The following is a 21,954-nucleotide window of genomic DNA, read 5'->3' as shown; positions in this document are numbered from 1 at the left end:
TCAGGTCCTTAGCCCACTGAGCCAAATAGGAACTCCTAATTTCATCTTTGTAAGCTTCTTGCAAACTATTTAAAATTTTAAATTAGAATAGCTTGAGATTAGATAAATCCAGGAATAGAATCTAAAGAGTTTATGAGGTTATACATTTCAGATTCCATGGAAAAATCATCACTAAGATGATTTCTTCGTGTTGAGAAAAGCTTGAGTGTGATGAAGATGATCAGGCTGGACAAACCTAAAAAATGGCAAAGACAGTTCCTGGACCATAGTAAGCACCTAACAGTCCTATGAATGAAGAGTTCCAAGGGAGAAGATTTACTGGGGATACAAGTTGTAGTACAGATCAGCCACCTTCTACTCATCTTTCCTCCTTGACTAAAATCTCCCTTCCAAAGCCCAGGTCAGTTGCCTTTCCCGTATAGTCTCATTATTTTGTGTGATAGGAGAATTGCAATTGTTTGCCTGCCGTATTCCCCGGTTGACTGAAGGTCCCAGAGGACAAGACCAAGCTGCCTAGCTTGTATTTGTATCTCCAGAACCTGGCATTGTGTTTGCTCTTAGTAATCACTTTAAAAATATTTGTTGAGCAGTAAGTAAAATGGAATGAACATATTACAGGAATATTGGCACCGTATTATTTCACATACTTAACAATGCAGTATGCATTCTTTTGTGTAACCTACTGGTGGTGGTCTTAAAATCAGGATTATCTTCAGTTTGTTTGAGTAATTTGAATGATGAGGAATTGTTAATTCCTAAGTATTCCTGCTTTAGTCTTTTATAGCTTAATACAGAAAGATCTCCAATGCACATTCTGTTAATTCTGCTGGCAAGTTATTATGAAGGCATTTAAAAGTAATACACATAATAACATTGAAAATAATTTAACTGATAGCTCGTCATTTAAAATTCATTCTCTAATTACTTTTCAGTTATTGAAGGCTCTTTCAAAATAAGGCTACTTTGAAAAAAAGTAATATATATACAACAGTATACACTAAGGGTTTTCCGTGGACAGTGTTTTCTGCACAACAGAGAAAAAGATTCCATCTACTTTTTTTAAAAAAAACCTGAGAACAATTACCTTATAATAAAACCACAAAAATGTGCAGACTGAAATAAATAAAAATCAAATAAGATAAGAGGGATTCTGGTTTGTATGTATAAACAGTGATGGATTTAAGAAAATATACAAATGATGGATTTAAGAAAATATATAAACTGGAATTCATACATGCATTCATACACGCATTTTATTCTACAAAGTCTTAAAATCCATAATCTATAATCATTATTGCTTTGTATAGTCATTGTTCATTTTTGTTGTCAGTTTTTCCTTTTATATACACAGAAACATACTCATTCTGATGTGCATTTTTCTCTGCATTTCCATTCTTCTTCCCTTAGAGTCGTCTTCTGCCTAGAAACTTACTTTGGTGTGTATTTTAGTGCAGTAATGAATTATATCAGTTTCTGTCTTCTGAAAAAGGTTTTTAAATTTCACATCCATCTTTTTAAACCTTTCATGAAGTACAATATACTTATGAAAAATACATGTATCCTAAATACATAGTCCAATGAATTCTTCCAGACTAAATGAATCACTCAACCAACCCTGGGATAAAAGCACAGAACTCCTCACTCTAGACGGATATTTTTACTTCCTCTCATGTTCTGGATTGTCAAAGATCTCAGGCTTCAAAATCAAGTGGTAGGTCTTTGTTCTAGACACAATTACAGACTAAGGATACACTGCCCTGTAGGATAACATAATGTTAGAGGTTCCCAGAGACATCTAATTTTAATAATCAGTCAAGAGTCAAGTGAAGCTGTATATTTATGGGCTGTAGTTAAATGGTGACAGAGATAAGTGCACTAACCCACCTCCTAAGGAAAAGCTCCTTGGCACTTATATGAGGAATGAATAGGAGTTATCAGAGCTTGGGGTTGGGGAGAGTTACCCTGCTTCAAACTAGCTTTTTAGTAAAATGCACTAGATAAATCCACAATGAAGATAGATAATTAACTGATAAAGTACTATATTTGACTCTACTTCTGATGACATTGTAAGAAACTATATAAAGTTAAAAGCAAATTGAGGAAATAGAGGAGTGTATGTAGATCCATAAAGACGGGTCTTAATTCTACTCTACTTACTACCTACTTAAATGAAAAGTTTTGGGTGAATTTTAAAATTTCACATAACGAAATAAATAACATGAATATCTTCTAAATCCCTACAGCCACTAGTTTTACTGAACCTTGGCCTGCAAAGGGTAAGATAAAGCATCAGAGATAGAGCAGTTGACAGTGTGAAAATTTGTACAATTTTCAGAAATGATGAACTGATTGATATTCAAGGCATGTTGGAAGGTCTGCCAAAATTAGAGCTAAGGAAATATGTATTTGTTTTGATCAAACTAAGGCAGAAGTTTCAAGAGAGCAAATTAAAAGATTAGTCAAGGGATTTCATAGATCCTTTATTGCACATTAAATGTGATGCCAAGCAGTGTTTGGATACAACTCCTGGTGCCTCCAGCCTGGAGTTGGGAATCTTCAGTTGTCTGAGGTCCCAGGCTCTAAAACTCCTTGAGATGCCTTTTAAGCAAGGCACAGGATTTCCAAACAGTCGGCAATGTCAGTATGACTAAATCTTAAGAATTTAACATTTAAGTTCTACTTATCTTTATTTTAGTGCTGCTATGCAGTCATGACTCCCATCTTTTAGTGATGCACACAATAACTGTGGCATACCTTGATGAATAATGACCAAGACAATTAGTCTTATATGCTCCCGTTAAAAAGAAGTATTACAAGTCAGTGCCTTGTAAGGATCTTAGGTCCTTTTTGGTAATTTCTCCTAGGATGTCTCAGAAGTAAGATAAGCATATATCAGACCTGATGTATGTCTGTTGCCTTGGTGTGTGATGTGAGATGGCATTTACTCTTCACAAAATAAAAGAAAAAAATATTGCTTTGCAACACAGGTGCTGTGGTCATCCTACCAAGGATGAAACCAAATTTGTAAGTGCCTTCTCTACAGCCAAGACATATCTGTCTTTTGCCTTCCTCCAGTGATGTGATCAGGTGTTCACATATCAGTAAAATGAATTGAGAGGCCTTCTAATTACAATTCAGGGAGCAGTCAGGACTGGACTCTAACCTGGTTTAATTATTACTTTTTCCCTGTGTACTCCAGATTCATCCTCCAGCAGCTTTTACTTTCTTATGTAAGTAGTGGAGCTATTGGATGACTAGTTTGCATATCTTCTTGTCTTTGAATGTTTCAGCTTCATCTTCTCTGCTATTGACATACAGGATTTGTATGATTAGGTTTTCTTCTCGTGTACTGAAGTCGAGTGTAGGAAGGATCCTTTGGTGCCGCAATATGTACAGCATAAGTTTCATACTCATCTGGAAGTTTTTCATTTATCATGAAAGAGCTTTATATCCTTACAGTTCATATTGGAAATAAATGTTGCCTCTCCCTCTCTCCTGATTATGTCTCTCTCTTCTATCATGGGAGTTTAGATTTTATGAATAGAAAAATTGTAAAGGAGATGTCACTGAGCTTAGGAGAGGATTTTTAAATGCTATGGTGGCAAAAGAGGACTTTGTTATAAGAAATGAGTAAGTATACTCCTGACAGCCAGAATGCAGTTGTCTCTTGTCTTGTTTATTGTTACCAGGTATTGAGATGTCAGTAAAGTGAGAATTTCTGAGTCAAATAGATTTCCTTCATTGCATTGTTACCCACAGTTCCTAGAGTAATCCAGAAACCAAAGGAGAGCCTATTGTACCTTAACAGCATCATTACATCAGATATCTAATAAAGACTTAATTTCACAACTTAAAAATTATTTGATATACTTAATACTACCGAATGAGTTAAATTATCCTTATTCTAAAGGAAAACACATATGAATACCTTATAGATGAATTTTCTAGCCTACTTAGTCATAATGATCTCAAGGATAATTAGGGCTCAGACATTGTGACTCCAGTCTAGTTCTGTGTTTATAAACTGTAAATTCATTCCTTACCCAAGAGGGCATATGTATAAAAATTACCCTCCCAAGCATAATAACTTTAAAAATTGATCAGTATTTCTAACAGATCTCCTGTTTTTCAAAGTAATGCTGTTTTATACTGGGTAAAGTATTATTTTTATATATTAATTATAGCCCATTTTAATTAAAAGTAGTTCAGATCTGTCAGTCTGTTATCACTTAGGTACATTCTAAATAATGGCAATGTTTTTGTTTGATAAAATCAAATTTACTGAGATATTGAAAACTTTCCATTATATTAGTGTGATTATACACCTGTGGTTTCTTTATTTTTAAAAAAACTTTTTATCTTGGAGTTGTTTTAGATTTATGGAAAAATTATGCAGGTAGTACAGAGAGTTCCCATGTACTCCATGCCCACTTTATCTTTTATTAATAATTTACACTTTTATGGTGTATTTAATGAAGCAGTTGATGCAATTAATGAAGCCATAATAACACATTATTGTTATTAACTAATGCCCTTATTAAACAGATTTCCCCAAGTTTTCCCCACTGCCTTTTTTTCTCATCCAAGATTCTACACAGGATACCACATTACATTTAATCATCAAATCTCCTTAGATTTTTGTAGACTATGGCAGTCCCTCAGACTTTCCTTGTTTTTGATAACTTTAATGATTTGAAGGAGTACTGATCAGGTGTTTTTAGAATGTCTCTAATTTGGGATTTTCTAATGTTTCTCATTATTTAGATAAAAATCATAAGTTCAGATATCAAGGGAACATAGTATCAACATGAGTTATCATTGTTGATGTGAGGTGTAATCTATTTTAAAATACCCTTTAAAATGCTCATGAATCTCATAGTGTCTTGAGACACTATGAATCTCATAGTGTCTTGAGAAGGCTTTGAAAATGAGTGGTACTCCAGTCAAAATCTTATCTGTGAGAAAATATTACTATTTGTTTCCAGACAAGTAACATTTTCAAAGCACTTCTTCATTTGACAGCAGTGAGTATCAATAAAACATTCCTTTTTACTTATTTTACATTCATCTACTGTCTTAAATAATTTATATTTAACCTAAGTTGATTAAGATTTTGGCAGATCTTCAAAATGGTTTATTGGCCCAATCTTAATTTCATATAAATAGAATTTAAGTTAGCTACAGGTAAGAGATTCAGTGATGGAATATGAGACAGAGATGTAGATTATTATAGAATTATAAGCTAGTAATTTTTCTCTTGCTCCTCAAAATAAGGAAGTGTCATATTGGTTCCTCCAATCAAAGTTAAAGAAATAAAAAATTTGGGAGTTCCTGTTGTGGCTCAGTGGGTCACAAACCTGCCAACTAGTATCCGTGAGGATTCAGGCTCTAGCCCTAGCCCTAAAAAGCAAAAAAAAAAAAAAGAGAGAGAAAAGTAAGATACTCAAATATTCACATATCACCTGCTTTCTACAATGGTGAAAGTTGTCACATGAAACATTGCTAAAGCAATTCTATAAGAAATATTTTAAAAGAATAGTTAATTCTATTTTAAAATATATATTACATGTGTAAGGCAAAGTATACTGATAATCATTATAAAAGCACAACTCATATAACAAAATTATTGGACACAGGGTACACATAGCCCACATGAACTACAATAGATTTGACACTCTGACATTAGTAAGTCAATTGGGAACTGCAGTTTAGAGTTCCAATATGAGGCACCTGACATGAGACTAGGATGATAATAGAGGCTACTGAGACCTTTGCCAGCTTAAGATAATGGGCATACCCCACATTTCTGTGTTTTAGCCTTTTAAGAATTGGTGTTGGGGTTCACGTCATTGATTTCTGGGAGATTCCCAATTTGGACTGTAAACAGCTAAGGAAACCCACACCCATCTCACTCTCAGGGGTTATCCCTATATGAGGGGCTACACAGGACCCTGAAAACTAAAAGAATGGCCCAAAGTAACTTCCTGTTGGCTGCTGCTGACAAATGATTACAACAGTACAGTTTTTGGAACAATATGTTTGGAGCCATTACCAGGTACCCAGAGTCCCTAAGACCATCTACAGACTATTTGTGATATTACTTTGTTCAAAGGAAGGGATCATTCTTGTACTCTGTTCAGAGGTTCCATTAATGATACTTAAATGCTTCTCAAAAAATAAACCAAGTGGTAGAAGTCATTTTCTTTTGAGCCTGTTTAGAAATATCAATTTATTGTAAAAAATAGAAAAAAAACTTTAATGATAGTTCTTGAATCACATAACTTTGTCTATATAAAACTTATCTTGCAAAGCTTCATATAAAGTTTGAGAGAACAAGAGTGAAATAATGGGAATTTACTTCAACAAACAAAACTCAGCACCCGTCTAAATCTCTGAGCAATCAAAATTCATTCTAAGGATATTTTAGTGTTTAACATTATGTTTTACAGAGTAACTGGCTCTATTCTCAATGCCTCAACTTTTTTTTAGGCTCAGAGAGATAGCATAACTTGGATCTAAAAAAATCACATAGCTAGTAAGCAGTGAACCCAGGATTCAAACTCTAGGATTTCTAGCTCCTGGACTTGTATCACTACTCTAAATCAAATCTCTGCTTATATTATACATATACATGTTATATATTTATGTTTAATGTTTAAAAGGCTAATATATTTCTATCAATTCAAGTATCCTCAAGTTGATTACACATAATAGATCTTAATTACAGATGTATGATGAAATTTACCAAAGCAGGGAATTCAAATGGAGGGAATTCAAATGGAAGGAATTCAAATTGAAGGACAAGTTAATTATATTAACACTACAAATAACAAATGCTGGAGAGGGTGTGAAGAAAAGGGAGCCCTCCTGCACTGCTGGTGGGAATGTAAATTGGTATAGCCACTGTGGAAAACAGTATGGAGGTTCTTCATAAAACTAAATATAGAACTAGCAGTCCCACTCCTGTGCATTTATCTAGTAAAAGCTACAATTAAAAAAGATACCTGCACCTGTATGTTCATAATTGCATGATTTACAGTAGCCAAATCATGGAAACAACCTGACTAACCATTAACAGATGAATGGATTAAGAAGATGGAATACTACACATCCATGAAAGAGAACAGAATAATGCCATTTGTAGCAACATGGATACAACTAGAGATTCTCACATTAAGTGAAGCAAGTCAGAAGTAGATAGACAAATACCATATGGTATCATTTATATATGGAATCTAAAATATGGCACAAATGAACCTATCTGTGGAACAGAAACAGACTCACAGACATGGAAAACAGACTTGTGATTGCCAAGGGGAAGGGGAGAGAGCGGGAAGGATGGGGAGTTTGGGGTTACAAACTATTACATTTAGAGTGGGTAAGCAATGAGGACCTACTGTATATCACAGGGATCTATATCCAACCTTTTGGGATTTTTATATATGTATGACCAGGTCACTTTGCTGTACAGCAGAAACTGGCACAACATTGTAAATCAACTACACTTTAATTAAAAAACATTTCTCAAAATATTAACAGTACCATTTATACATGGTTACTATGGGCAAAACTCTCTCCTACGCACTTTATATGCACTTATCCATCCTGATCCTAATCATTCCTTGAAACAAACTAGGAAACTGAGGCTCAGAGAAGTGTAAGTCACATGCACAGTGTCAGCAGCTATAAAATGTGGAGCATGGATTGTGATGGGAAAGGTCAAGATGATGACTGTTCTGATTTTTCCATACTGAATACAAGTATTCAATTTGTTTAGATTTTTCCATATTGAATACAAGTACCAGTTTAGATTTTTCCATATTGAATACAAGTATACTTCGCGACATATGTTATGAAGGAGTTTGTCCATTTTACATTTTTGGAAATTGAGCCATAGTTACAATGTCTTCCAGAAACTCAGTTTAAAAAGAGAAAGTATAAACTTATATAAAGTGAAAAATTATTTTTTAAAAGTGCATAATTCCTATATAGCATTCATAAATTAGTTCTTAAGCTCATAAACATGTTTCTTTCAATTTCTTTGTCTTTTTTGGCAATGTTGTCATCTGTTCGTAAAAGTTTGGAGATCAGCTTTTTAAATTGAGAAATGTTTGACATAAAACATTAGTCCTAGGTGTAAAACACAATAATTCAATATTTGTATGCAGTGTGAAATCACCCATACTAAATCTATTTACCATCTATCATCGTACATAGTTACAAATTTTTTTTCTTGTGATGAGGATTTTAAGATATATTTTCTTAGCAACTTTCAAATTCTCAGTATGTGTTATTAACTGTAGTCACTATGGAAGATCAGCTTTTAAAAATAAATACTTGAAAAGACTCTTGGTATTTTACAGTAGCAATAGATCTTCCTCCTCCATGTTTGTTGCTTAGCAACACATTATCTGCACTCAAGTGAGAGCTGACAGGCTTGAAGCATGAGTGAGTGTGGGGGACAGTGCCAGGAGGAGCATTCATGCTTCAAATGAAAATGGAGAGAACAAAGGATTCAAAAATGGGGTTTCCAGGCTTAACATGGATTAAGTAATATGAGTAATACAACATGAGTGATGCTTAAAATGTTGAGAATTAAAAATAAAAATTAATATGGTTAAGACATTTGCTTTTTTATTGTTTTGGACTCTGTAGCTGGAAGGGAGCCAAGGGACCTAGGGTATTTTTGTTAGCCCCTCTCCCTTTTCTCCCTATTATACTCTCCTTTCCTGTTTGGTTTATTTATCCTTTTCCTTCTTTCATTCAACCTTTTCTTTCATTACCTCCTTCCTTCCCCTCATTCCAAATTTCCTTTCTTTAACTGTGCATAACACAGATTAGGAGTTCAAAAAAATGTGTCATTTTTTATTGAAATGGAATTTATGTTTATCTTTTCAGTTTTAAAAAGGAGACTTTAAGCTTTCATGTTTTACATTCCTACTCTACAAATGAAATAAAACTCAAAAAAACTTTTGTATGCTTTTAATTGAACTTGCTTTCTCTTATTGAATAATAAAACCTTGTCATTAAATTTCACATATGTGGAGTTCCCATCGTGGTGCAATAGTTAACGAATCCGACTAGGAACCATGAAGTTGCGGGTTCGGTCCCGGCCCTTGGTCAGTGGGTTAATGATCCGGCGTTGCCATGAGCTGTGGTGTAGGTCGCAGATGCGGCTCGGATCCCGCGTTGCTGTGGCTCTGGCGTAGGCCGGTGGCTACAGCTCCGATTTGACCCCTAGCCTGGGAACCTCCATATGCCGAGGGAGCGGCCCAAGAAATGGCAAAAAGACAAAAAAAAAATTTCATATATGTACATACCCATATGACCATCACACAAACAAGATGTAGAATATCTCCACATGAGAATGTTCACTTGTGCCCCTTCTGGGTAATATGCTTTTGAAAGGTAACTAAGATTCTGACTTCTACTTCTTTTCAGCAAACATTCTACTAAGATTTTTATTTTGATAATCATTCCTCTAATTGCCAAGAATTTTGATGTTTTTGATTCCCCTCTTTTTTTAGTGGCCCATTCTATTCTATAATAGATTCTCTTGTCTTCTCAAATTTCTCTGGAAATACTAATTTTAAGTTCGCTATTTTCAATATTTCCTTATGTTTGCTATTTTTTTTTCTTTCTTCTAGAGTTAGGAGTTTGGTCTGTTCATCTTAGTCCTTCAGTTTTATGTTTGGTAATTTTTGATTACCAATTTATCCTCAATTATCTATTACTATTTATGAATGAAAGACTATGTTGCTGTTGGCCGGGGTTTCCTTTGTCTTTATGTAAGTTGGTTTCCCAAATAAATCCTCTCTTAAAAGGGAGGGATGACTGAAAGCTCTGTGTATGTGTCTGGTGTGTTGTGAGGCTGGCTTCATTTTAGAATAAATGAGCTAGGAGAAGAGTTCACCTTTCCCTAAACTCTACCCTGCTTCCAGCTAAAATGGAAATGGACACCTTAGGGTCTTAACCATAATTAATTCAGAGATTAATTTTTGCTTTTAGCCTAAGGATAAATTCCACTGCTTCACACTTGAATATAGAGGGGGAAGTGGGAACTGTGAGTTACAACATTGTTAGATTGATAAGCCTTGAGTTAGCCAACTTGTTTTCTGACCTGCAAGTGCCATGTTCTATGACTTTTCTGCTGGGAAGAAACATTTCTATGTTCAAATATTCTCAGATGAATGTTGTAAGCTGTGGCTTCTATTCTGATCTCCTCATTAGGGAAATCCCATCAACTCTATTTTATTCAGATTTGTGAAAACTCTTTAGTGTCTTTCTTTTGGTTTTCAATGATATCAGGAAACTATTCCCTACTGTACATCTTTGTGTTCAGTGCAGTGGGAATTTGGAAGCCAGGGGGTTTTAAACACATGGGACAAGACCATTGTCATGAACTAAAAGCTGACATTTTTTGACTGGAAAGAAACATGAGGGAAAAATAGGTAATAAATAGGGGTTAAAAATACATGAATTCTTGCATAGATAATAAAGTTCAGAATAAATATTTTCATGTCTATTTTAATTGTAAGAAATCTGAGATAAAAGGATAATACCTCCACTTTTTATTTTCAGAGGTTAAGTGCCTTCTATTAAGAGATTAATAGTAGGTGGGCAAAATAGAACACGGAAGTATGGACTTGATGTGCGATATTGTGATCTTGCTCCGAAGAAGATGCTGTCATAATAATATTAATAATAAGAAAGGGGAGTTACTGTTATGTCTCAGTGGTTAACGAGCCCAACTAAAGTCCATGAGGACGCAGGTTTGATTCCTGGTCTTGCTGAGTGGGTTAAGGATCTGGCATTGCCATGAGCTGTGGTGTAGGTTGCAGGTCCCAGATGCAGCTCGGAGCCCCCATTGCTACGGCTGTGGAGTAGGCTAGCAGCTAAATCTCTGATTCAACCTCTGGCCTGGGAACTTCCATATGCCGCAGGTGTGGCCCAAAAGAGACGAAAGACGAAAAAGAAGAAATATGGTAATAATATTTTTCAAAATTTAAATTAAGCAGGGAAAGAATAAATATTGATTGATTCTATTAAATTTAGATCAAATAAATTTTAGGTACATCTATTTATTTATTTACTTATTTATTTTTGTCATTTTTAGGGCCATACTCATGGCATATGGAGGTTTCCCAAGCTAGTGGTCAAATCAGAGCTATAGCCACTGGCCTACACCACAGCCATAGCAATGCCAGATCCAAGCTGTGTCTGCAAGTCACACCACAGCTTACAGCAACACTGGATCCTTAACCCACTGAGCAAGGCCAGGGATCAAACCTGTGTCCTTATGGATACTAGTCAGATTCTTTTCCACTGACCCCGACAGAAATTCCCAAATTTTAGGTATATCTTTTTAAAGTATATTTTTTGGATTAAAAAGTATTACATTTTTGGGAGTTCCCATCATGGCTCAGAAGAAGCAAATCTGACTTGCATTCATGAGGATACAGGTTTGATTCCTGGCCTTGCTCAGTGGGTTAAAGATCTGGCATTGCCATTATCTGTGATGAAGGTTGCAGACGTGGCTTGTATCTTGCGTTGCTGTGGTTATGATGTGAGCTGGCAGCTACAGCTCTGATTCAACCACTATCCTGGGAACCTCCATGTGTGGGTGTGGCTCTAAAAAGACACACACACACACACACACACACACACAAAAGTATGACATTTTTATTGTAAAAATTTGAAAACAAAATTATAAAGAAATCAATAAAAAACCCATAATCCTTCAACAGCCTTCATTAAATATATAGTATATTTAATTTCAGGCTTTCTTTCTATACATTTTAAAAATTGAGATGAATATAAAGGCATATTTGATTGTGTACGCTATATTATATTATCCTTTTTAAAATTTTTGTAGTTTATTGAACAGTCTATAAAGGCACTCTTTAAACACCACTCAGTTACTCATTATGTGTTCATTATTCAATTAATGAAACACTGACTGTTAAGACTTTTGGATTGATTACAACTTTTCAGTATTACAAAAACATTGCAGTAAATATCTTCATAAGTGTTTGAGGATATCTGAGATGATTGCTTTGGGATATACTCCTAGAAGGGAGGTTATTTGGCAATAAATATGAATCATCACATTGAAGGCTTTTTTATAGATTCTGCAAAATTACCCTCAAAAAATTTTACACATTGATTTGACCCCTAGCCTGAGAACCTCAGTATGCCACAGGTGCAGCCCTAAAGAGCAAAATAAATAAATAAATAAATAAATAACTGGGAAGAAAAGAGAAGATGAGCTTGTAGGGGAATAATGAAACTTAGGCGACATCCGGGAAGATTGTACCCCCCATAGTACTCAGCCAAGGAGGCACTAGGGGAGGGACTTGAGTGCTAGAGAATGTAATTGCTTGTCAGGGCACTGGTGTGCCTGCCTGCCTGTTTGACCCCATGTTGCAAGACCGCCATTAAAGTCTCGCTTGGCTGCACAAAGAAAAAAAAAAACAAAACTTACATGTTATTTTTTTCCCCATCATCCAGAAAGGATGTGGTTTTTTCCCCTATCTCCTCCAAACCGGAGAATGGTAATGGTAATGGAATCTGATCTGAGTCTCTTCAACTTAACTTTTCAAGATCCCAATGTTAACCAGGTACTTAGTGTCTTGTTTTAGTTTAGCCTGAGGAAATGTCCCCTGTGTGTGGTACCACTGACATGAATCACCTGACACCCCTGCTATGTTGCATAACTTCAGTGACACAGAAACTGTATATTGTCACTTATATGTGAAATTTGAGATATGGTGCAAATGAACCTATCTACAAAACAGAAGCAGACTCACAGACACAGAGAACACACTTGTGGTTGCCAAGGGGAAAGGGGACGAAGTGGGGGGGAATGGGAGTTTCAGGTTAGTAGACGCAAACTATTGTGTTTGGAATGGATAAGCAATGAAGTCCTACCGTGTAGCACAGGGAACTACAGTCTTTTGGGATAGAGCATGATGGAAGATAATATAAGAAAAAAAATATTTATATATGTATGACTGGGTCACTTTGTTGTACAGTAGAAATTGACAAAACATTGTAAATCACCTATAATTAAAAAAAAAAGACTTAAGAAACTATATTGAGATGTGCACGAATAGAGACTGAGAGGAAGAAAAAGGAGGGAAAAAGAGAACAGAATTTGAAAGAGTGTGACTGGTCATCTGAGTTTATGACATCTACTCATCTGAATTTCTATCAAATAGTTCTTGAAAGAGGTGACGCCTCCATTTGAATGTGAGATGTACAAAAATACTATTTCTTCAGCTATGTCCTCACTCAAGAGAGAGGCATGTGCACCCTGAAAGTCAATTGAGACAAGTAACCCCTCCTCGCTTTTATGATTTCCAAGTGTTGAGGGATCTGCTCAGTTTGGTGGCAGCTGCACTCACTGCCTTATTTCTCAGATTGATGTGGTGCAGTTTCCAAAAGGCTGGTGACTGCTAGAATCAGGTCACCTGATTGTGACCACAGGTTTATAAACGGGACCAAGCTTGGCCTTTGAGTGCTAGAACTAAACCTTTGCTTTTCCTAAATTGATCTTAGACCAAATCAGTCCTCTCTTTAAACAGAGACTGTAGAGATTTCCACAGTGATTGGAGTTGAGTATGTGCGTTTGTTTCCATTTTCCTAAACCTCTTTTCTTGGCTCAGGACAATTTTCACAGATTTCATGATTCAATTAGTGTTTTTATGATTTTTATTGAGATGTAGCTTATGTACCATAAAAATCACCCTTTCAAGGGTAAATTCAGTGGTTTTCAGCATATTCACTGAGTTGTGCAATCACTGCTCTTATCTAATTTTAGAACATTTTGTACCCCCCCACCAAGAAACTTCATTTCCGTTAACCCCGTAATCATTAACAGTCACTGCTCGCTATGCCCAGCCTCTGCAACAATAATATAGTTTTTGTTCCCAAGGATATGCCTATTCTGCATATTTCATACAAACACAGTTATTAAAATATGTGGCCTTTTGGGTCTCACTACATTCACAAGGTTTTCAGGGTTCATGTTGTAACATGTATCCATACTTTCTTTTTATTGTCATATAATATTCCACTTTGTGAATATGCCCCAATTTATCAGTTGATGGACATTTGGATTTTTTCCAGTTTTTACCTAATGTTGCTATGAACATCTGTGTACAAGTTTTGGGGGGGACATATGTTTTCACTTCTCTTGAGTATTTAACCAAGGGGTGAAATTGCCGAGTCATGATTCTTTCATGAGTCAGTCTATCCTGCTTTTAAATGTGTTCATGCAATGTCCCTCATCTTTCACTACATTCTCTAAAAAGCAACCATCTCAACTTTAGTTTGCATCAAAATTATGTTTCTTCTTAATAGTTTGAATTTATAGAAATAATGGCGTAAATAATCTCAGTAAAATACTTCAAAATCTAGGACACATCAGCAAATATACAGGCAATTAACTTTCCAAATTTTGTTCAAAAGCAGTAATATTAGTTGCTGTGGCCAACAGAGTGGACTGACCTTGTTCTTTTTTGTAAGTGTAAAAATTCTATAACTGGGAGTTCCTGTCGTGTCTCAGTGGTTAAGGAACCTGACTAGTATCCATGAGGATGTGGGTTTGATCCTTGGCTTTTCTCAGTGGGTTAAGGATCCGGTGTTGCCATGAGCTATGGTGTAGGTCACAGATGTGGTTCAGATCCTGAGTTGCTGTGGCTGTGGCATAGGCCTGCTCCAATTAGACCCCTAGTGCCTGGGAACCTCCAATTGCCCCAGGTGCGGCCCTAAAAAAAAAAAAAAAATTCTGACTCTGAATCCAAAGGTAGAGACTTGCTCTTATTTCCAAATATGCCATTGCATGGCTTTCAACATATTCTTTCCCATGAAATGTTGCTATATATCTACTTCTTATAAGAGGCTTTTAGTTCTCCATTTTTGGAGAGGCTGCTAAAAGAATCCTGGAATTTATGTCAGAAATGTTTGAAACTTTGTATTTAATCCAGGGGAACTCCCCACTTCTTATTACCTATTGTGCCCTCTCTCCTATTTCTTTATCTCTGTTTCTACACCAGGATATTTAAAAAAAAAAAAAAAAAAAAAAAGATGTGTGTTATTTCGGCTGATTGTAATCTCCTTTACTAGAGGCACACCAGATTTGTCTTTGATTTGTATTTCTTTTTAGGACGTAAGTGCATCAAAGATAAAAACTGTGTTTTCTTCTACTCTCACAGCTCTAAATGTCAAATGTAGTAACATACCCAGATTAAGTATTTGGTAAAAACATTTAAAAGGAGGATGTGGAGTTCCTGTCATGGTACATTGGAAACGAATCCAACTAGGAACCATGAGGCTGAGGGTTTGATCCCTGGCCTCACTAAGTGGGTTAAAGATTCGGTATTGCCGTGAGCTGTGGTGTAGGTCACAGACATGGCTTGGATCCTGTATTGCTGGGGCTGTGGTGTAGGCTGGCAGCTGGAGCTCTTATTAGACCCCTAGCATGGGAACCTCCACATGCCACGGGTGTGGCCCTAAAAAGCAAAAATAAAATAAGTAAAAGGAAGATGTGTTAGCAGATTGAAAAAGAAATGTAGTGATACATGCCATGGCAAAAATCAGACTCAATTGTGTGATAAACCATAAAAATCATTTTTCAGGAAAGCTAAACTTGCTTTATAAGTTTTTGTATAATTTTACATTGCAAAATGATTGTTTTTCTGTCAATTTTAAACTGGTTTCATACCTTTTTAAAAACATGTAGATTTCTAATAAGGGTTATTCTTATAACTGTGACTAAATAGCTCAGGGGAAAATCCATCCATTTTGCTCAAAACACAATTGAAGTTAATTTTGTTTGACACAGGAATAGGAGAAATCTGTAAAAAAATATAATTAGTTTCAGCTTCTTTTCACTCCTTTTTCTGAGTCTATATAACCTACGTTGTCACTACCATGATTCGCCTTTTAATTTTTATATTTCACCTCAGAAAATAAAAGAGCAGACCATGGCTTCTTTTTGTTTCTTCTTCCTCTGTATGTCATGGTACTTAATATACAATCTTTCAAGCTGTTCACAGGGGGTTGACGTTCTGAAAGTGTTTGTCCCAAGTCTCAGGCAGTCCCAGTGCCCAAGCACTCATTTTCATTTTCCAATGGACGAGTTAGGAAGTTCTTTTAACTCAGTCAAATAGTAAGTCTGCTGTTTTTTTAAATAAGAACCATTATTTTTATGCTCTTTTATTTAAAACACTCCTGTATAATAATATATAGAAATTTGAGGTTTTTTTTCTTGTAATTTTCTGTCCTGTAGTTTTTGTAATATTTTGTACACAGATGTAAGCTAATTAGGGAAGTCATAATTTTTATGCTTATCAGAGGGGGGTGGGGTTTGGTTTGTTTTTTTCCTTTTTTTTTTTTTTTTTTTTGGTCTTTTTAGGCCCACACCTGTGGCATATGGAGGTTCCCAGGCTAGGGGTCGAATCAGAACTGTAGCCACTTGCCAATAGCCACAGCAACATCAGATCTGAGTCATATCTGTGACCTCCACCACAGCTTACAGCAATGCTAGATCCTTAACCCACTGAGCAAGGCCAGGGATCAAACCTGCATCCTCATGGATGCTAGTCAGATTCATTTCCACTGAGCCATGATGGAAACTCCTGTTTTTTTTTACTTTTTAAATTGAATCTATCCCAAACATTTACCAAATTTCTTTTTATCTTCTTTGTTCTTCTCAGTTTCCTAATTGTTTTTAATTCAAAATGGAGTTTTCTTTCTAATTTATAAAGGGGTATGTATTTATCATAAGAAAATCTAAGTGTGTAAAATAGAGTCAAACAATCAAACAATCTTCCACCACCTATTTTACAAAAATGAGTTTCCTCCAGGGAGAGAAACAGAGGGTGTCAGACAGAAGAGGATCAGGTGACCAGAGAGGCTAGAGGAGAGCTTGAAGAGTGGTGCTGTCAGAAGCACCATCATGAAGATTTTTAAGCAAGGAAGGTTGGGTTGAATTGCACTAAAAGTGAAGAGAGGTGAATAGTAAAAGGAAATAGTAATAGTAAAAGGAACAGAGATGAATAGTAAAAGGAATATCTTTCATTAAGTTATCACTTTAAGATCTATGAAATGTTTAGTTCAAATTTTTAAAGCTGTTTAGAGAGCCTGGAAAATAAGTCATTCATGGAGTAGTCTGTTAATAAGCATACATTCAATGTGATGATAATTCTGTGGACACATTACTTCTTGTAGTGAAAACCAAAATCTATTTTATTATTACTACTAGTATAATTATTTTTAAGTGGCTGGCAAACACTTAAGGCTTGATGTCTTTGTTTCTCTTTAGGCCTCTTATGTAAGGAGCTGAAAGGGAAATAAAATATACAGGATGAAAAGATGGCAGCGTTGCCTCCCCCAGGACCTCAGAGCTTCGTCTACTTCACAAAACAATCTCTTGCCCTCATTGAACAACGCATTGCTGAAGGAAAAACAAAGGAACCCAAAGAAGAAAAGAAAGATGATGAGGAAGAAGGCCCGAAGCCAAGCAGTGACTTGGAAGCTGGCAAACAGCTCCCCTTCATCTATGGGGACATCCCCCCAGGCATGGTGTCTGAGCCCCTGGAGGACCTGGACCCCTACTATGCAGACAAAAAAGTGAGTTTATTTGTGCCTGCAGTGGTGCAATCTCTGTTTGCCCATTGTACAGAAAGATGGTGTTACCGATTGAGATTAAATGGCATTTAATGAAAAATCACACCATGACAGAAATGTTTGGTTAACCACATATGTAGGATATTCCAGAGTATGGTTTTTTTTTTTTTTTTGTATTTTTAGGGCCACACTTGTGGCATATGGAGGTTCCCAGGCTAGGGGTCTAATTGGAGCTATAGCTGCTGGCCTACGCCAGAGCCACAGCAATGCCAGATCTGAGCCATGTCTATGACCTACACCACAGCTCACAGCAATGCCAGATCCTTAATCCACTGAGTGAGGCCAGGAATTGAACCGGCAACCTCATGGTTCCTAGTCGGATTCGCTTCCGCTGAGCCACAATGGAAACTCCAAGAATATGTATCTTTTTAAAATTTTTTCATCGACACTGGTTTTGGCATTGGCATACACTTTTGATTTTCTTAATTTAGTAGTGTTCAGTATAATGTTCTGTCTTTTTTTTTGGAGTCCCGTCGTGGCGCAGTGGTTAACGAATCCGACTAGGAACCATGAGGTTTCGGGTTCGGTCCCTGCCCTTGCTCAGTGGGTTAACGATCCGGCGTTGCCATGAGCTGTGGTGTAGGTCGCAGACGCGGCTCGGATCCTGCATTGCTGTGGCTCTGGTGTAGGCTGGTGGCTACAGCTCCGATTCAACCCCTAGCCTGGGAACCTCCATATGCCACGGGAGCGGCCCAAGAAAAGGCAAAAAGACAAAATAATAATAATAATAATAATGTTCTGTCTTTTTGGACATGCCATAAATGTGTACTTGTAGAAACAAAATAATTGTCAATCTCAGAAGTAAGATGGGGACATGTTCAGAATGCATTTGCATGGAGATGACAGCTGAATCCATGGGAATATATAAAATCACTGAACTAATAATGGGGTTTTAAAGGGTACTGGATAGAAAAAGTTTGAGATGGTCAGAAGTAAGATGTAAATCATAAAATTTTCCGTTATTCAAAAAAAAAAGGAAAGAGATTACCTCATAAAATTACCCAAGAAGTTGAGGCTAGAGTAGGGGGACTATTGAAATGAACAAGGAGGATGAATTGGTAATTTTCAGCACACAGCCTGTGTTAGGTTTTAACAGGAATCAAAGCAAAATAGTGGTGGATAGCAGATAAAAAGAGAAAGTAGGTGGCAGTTGAAGCATACTAGGAAATTTGAGAAATTTCCTCCAGAAAGATGGTCACTTGGGGCAAGGAATAAATTTAAAACCTTTCAAATGTAGGGTATATATAGCATGTTTGAAAGTGGAGAAAAATTTTTCTCAGAGAGAAAAATGGAGAGGGTTGAGTAATGTTGTAAGAAGTTGCAGATGTTAACAGGCAAGGGATAAGCCACAGGTCAGGTTTATCTACATTCAAAAAGTGGAGAGAAGCCTTACTGTGTGAGCCTTTGACTGGCAAATAGGAGGATACATTTAAGAGTCCTGATATGTTGAAGTAAACGTAGGTACATCTGATGAGGAAATGCATGTTAAATGATGTCCATACTTTCCATACTGCAGGAGTGGAAATTGTCCTTGGTGAGTCAGTCTTGAGAGCAGCAGTGAGAAAGTGTTGATTGCATTAGGGAAATGGGAGAAAGTTTGAAACAACTGCTATAAAGGTTGTTTTACTGAGAAAATAAGGAGGGGATTATGATCATTTCTGAGGCAGTAGCAGATACAAGCAGATTGAACTTGACAAAGAGATAGTAAAGGATTAGATCAGTAGCTTCCGTAACTTCCTCCAACAGTGCTTTGCTGCTTGGCACCTGCACACTTAGCTTTAAGAAGCCCAGAAAGGGAGGATAAAGTCCATTTAAAAAAATTATTTTGGGAGTTCCTGTTATGGCTCAGCAGGTTAAGAACTGGCATAATGTCCCCAAGAATGCAGGTTTGATCCCTGGCCTCGATCAGTGGGTTAAGGATCTGGCATTACAAGCTGCAGTGGAGGTTGCAGATACAGCTCAGATCTGGCATTGCTGTGGCTGTAGTTTAGGCTCCCCTGCAGGTCTGATTTGACCCTTGCCCCAGAAACTTCCATATGTTGCAGGTGCAGCCCTAGAAAGAAAAAAAAAATATTTTGATTTAAGGTAAAAATAGAAGGGAATATTTCTTGATAAGACAGCTAGCAAATAAAGAACATTGAAATGTCTTGAGAAGTAGTAAATGTGATGAAGTTAATTTTGATGGTAGAAACATCTTCTTCAGGGGTAGTTGCTATGAATAACAATACATGATATTTTGCTTCACCTTAAAACCAGCATCTTAACAAGCTGACAGCACAGCAAGAAAAAACAGAATATTTGCAAAGCCTTTGAGAAATACGCAACATTCTAATTAATCAATCAGTATTTTAACACAGAATGAAAGAATGCTAACATGTATCCAGGATCTCAGGCACTAGATTTTTTATACAAATTAGCATGAGTTTACCACAATCTGGTGAGATAGGAAGTAATAAATGATTTAGGACTAGCAAATTTTGTCCTGGTTTTTTTGGTTCAAATTGATTTGACTTCCTACTGAGATATTCTGTTGTACAGCTATTCTGGAGTTTACTTGTTTTTACTCTATAGCAACCACCATGCTCACAACTTTATGAAAATGAATGATTATGAATGAGTAAATAGTGAAACAGATGAAATAAAAAATACTTTCTCATTTTGCTTATTACTTCAGCCTAAAAAAAATGCCTGACTCTGCATGAATACCTCCTGTATTTCCCATTTCCAAAGGTAGCCTGGAGGTTACTTGAGCAGCCACCCCTTAAGAAGCAAAGGAGTGTTTCTGGAATAAATCCCAAGTCAGAGGTATAAACTAATACTGGCTTTAAATGACTTGGGAGGTAAGGAGGAAATGTTTGCATTTGAATAGAGGATTAACTAATGGAATCATTTTAGCTATGTGATAGACTCATTTAATAGAGAATATTTGGGGTGGGACTCCAGCCATTTGCCTTGGCCCCAGTTCCTTTCAAATATGACACCAAGCACATTAAAAGCCTAATAATGCACATCTGCATCAGTATACTTGGGTAGAGCTTGGTCAAACAAAATAATCTATTTTTAATGTACCTCTATTTACATATGGACAAATAACCAAAGGATCGAGTCTTTATTTATTTATTTATTTAGGTTTGGAGCTTTAAATTATCAACTTTTTGTGCCATGTCCTAGCCTCTTAATCATTCTTAATTAAAGTAGTTTTGAGGTCCATTTGCAGCTTCAGGGTTGACTCCTTAATGTTTCAAATTATTCAGACTAATTGACAAGAATTTAGTTTCTGCTACATTATAATCATTGCTTGGATTAAAAATCTTACTGATTCCTAATTTGACCTGGGTTCACATTTTAATTTATATTTGAGTATAATCATCAATGCTTTATTTTAAAAAGGACACAGTAGGGGTTCCTGTTGTGGCTTAGCGGAAACAAATCAGACTAGTATCCATAAGAATGAGGGTTTGATCCCTGAACAGCTCAGTGAATTAAGAATCTGGCATTGCCAGGAGCTGTGATGTAGGTGACAGACATGGCTCAGATCTGACATTGCTCTGGTTGTGGTATAGGCTGGTAGCCGTAGCTCCAGTTTGACCTCTCACCTGGGAACTTCCATATGCCGCATGTGCGGCACTTAAAAATGAATACATACATAACTAATAAAATAGGACACAATAAACTAATGATAGAAGTTAGGACTTCATTTTTATGAATGATGAATAGATTAAGTGCTTTTGAATAGTTTTACGCAGTGTCCTTAAGAAATAATAAGTTACTAATCACCCTCTGCTATGGGTAGTAAGAGGACAGGTACACTGTCTTATTATCCTCACATCCTTGGGTGCCTTATATGTTGCCTATAATATTAGCAGCTACTCACACCATTTACTAACAATTTACAATGTACCAACCAGAATTTAAAAGCTTCACAGGCACTAAGTGCTAGCTCTCAATTTGTGAAATGGTAGCTCTGGAATTTAGAATCCTATTGGCCCAACACGAGAGCTTGTATTCTTTAAATACCATAATTCTCTAATTTTATGTTCAATAAATTATTAAATAAGTGAGCAACATAAAAATACTTTATTCAGAAGTTCTCACTGTGGCTCAGCAGGCTGCAAACCCGACTAGTATCCATGAGGATGCAGGTTCAATCCCTGATCTTTGCTCAGTAAGTTAAGGATCTGGTGTTGCCATGAGCTGTGGTGCAGGTCACAGGCTCAACTCAGATGCACATTGCCGTGGCTATGGTGTAAGCTGGCAGCT

At 36.3% G+C, this 21,954-nt stretch overlaps 1 protein-coding gene across 15 annotated transcripts in view; it reads left to right on the top strand.

Annotated features, from left to right (window-relative positions):
• SCN9A (sodium voltage-gated channel alpha subunit 9) overlaps positions 1 to 21,954 on the top strand; it is a 166,633-nt gene that overhangs the window by 48,577 nt on the left and 96,102 nt on the right. For all 15 annotated transcript variants that reach the window (XR_014829474.1, XR_014829477.1, XR_014829475.1 and 12 more), the window contains exon 2: positions 17,330 to 17,637. Coding sequence is in view for 9 of the 15 variants with exons in the window: in XM_021076177.2 (XP_020931836.1) it covers positions 17,380 to 17,637 (258 nt within the window). In the remaining 6 variants the exon portion in view is untranslated. The remainder of the gene's footprint in view (positions 1 to 17,329; positions 17,638 to 21,954) is intronic.

This window comes from Sus scrofa, chromosome 15, assembly GCF_054392235.1.
Source record: "Sus scrofa isolate SSC_HxYL_T2T_F1_AM1 chromosome 15, Sscrofa_HxYL_maternal_Yorkshire_Landrace_v2.0, whole genome shotgun sequence".
In the NCBI taxonomy this organism is placed as follows: domain Eukaryota; kingdom Metazoa; phylum Chordata; class Mammalia; order Artiodactyla; family Suidae; genus Sus; species Sus scrofa.
The sequence above is the reverse complement of the archived record's forward strand: the minus strand, read 5'-3'. Positions and strand labels throughout refer to the sequence as shown.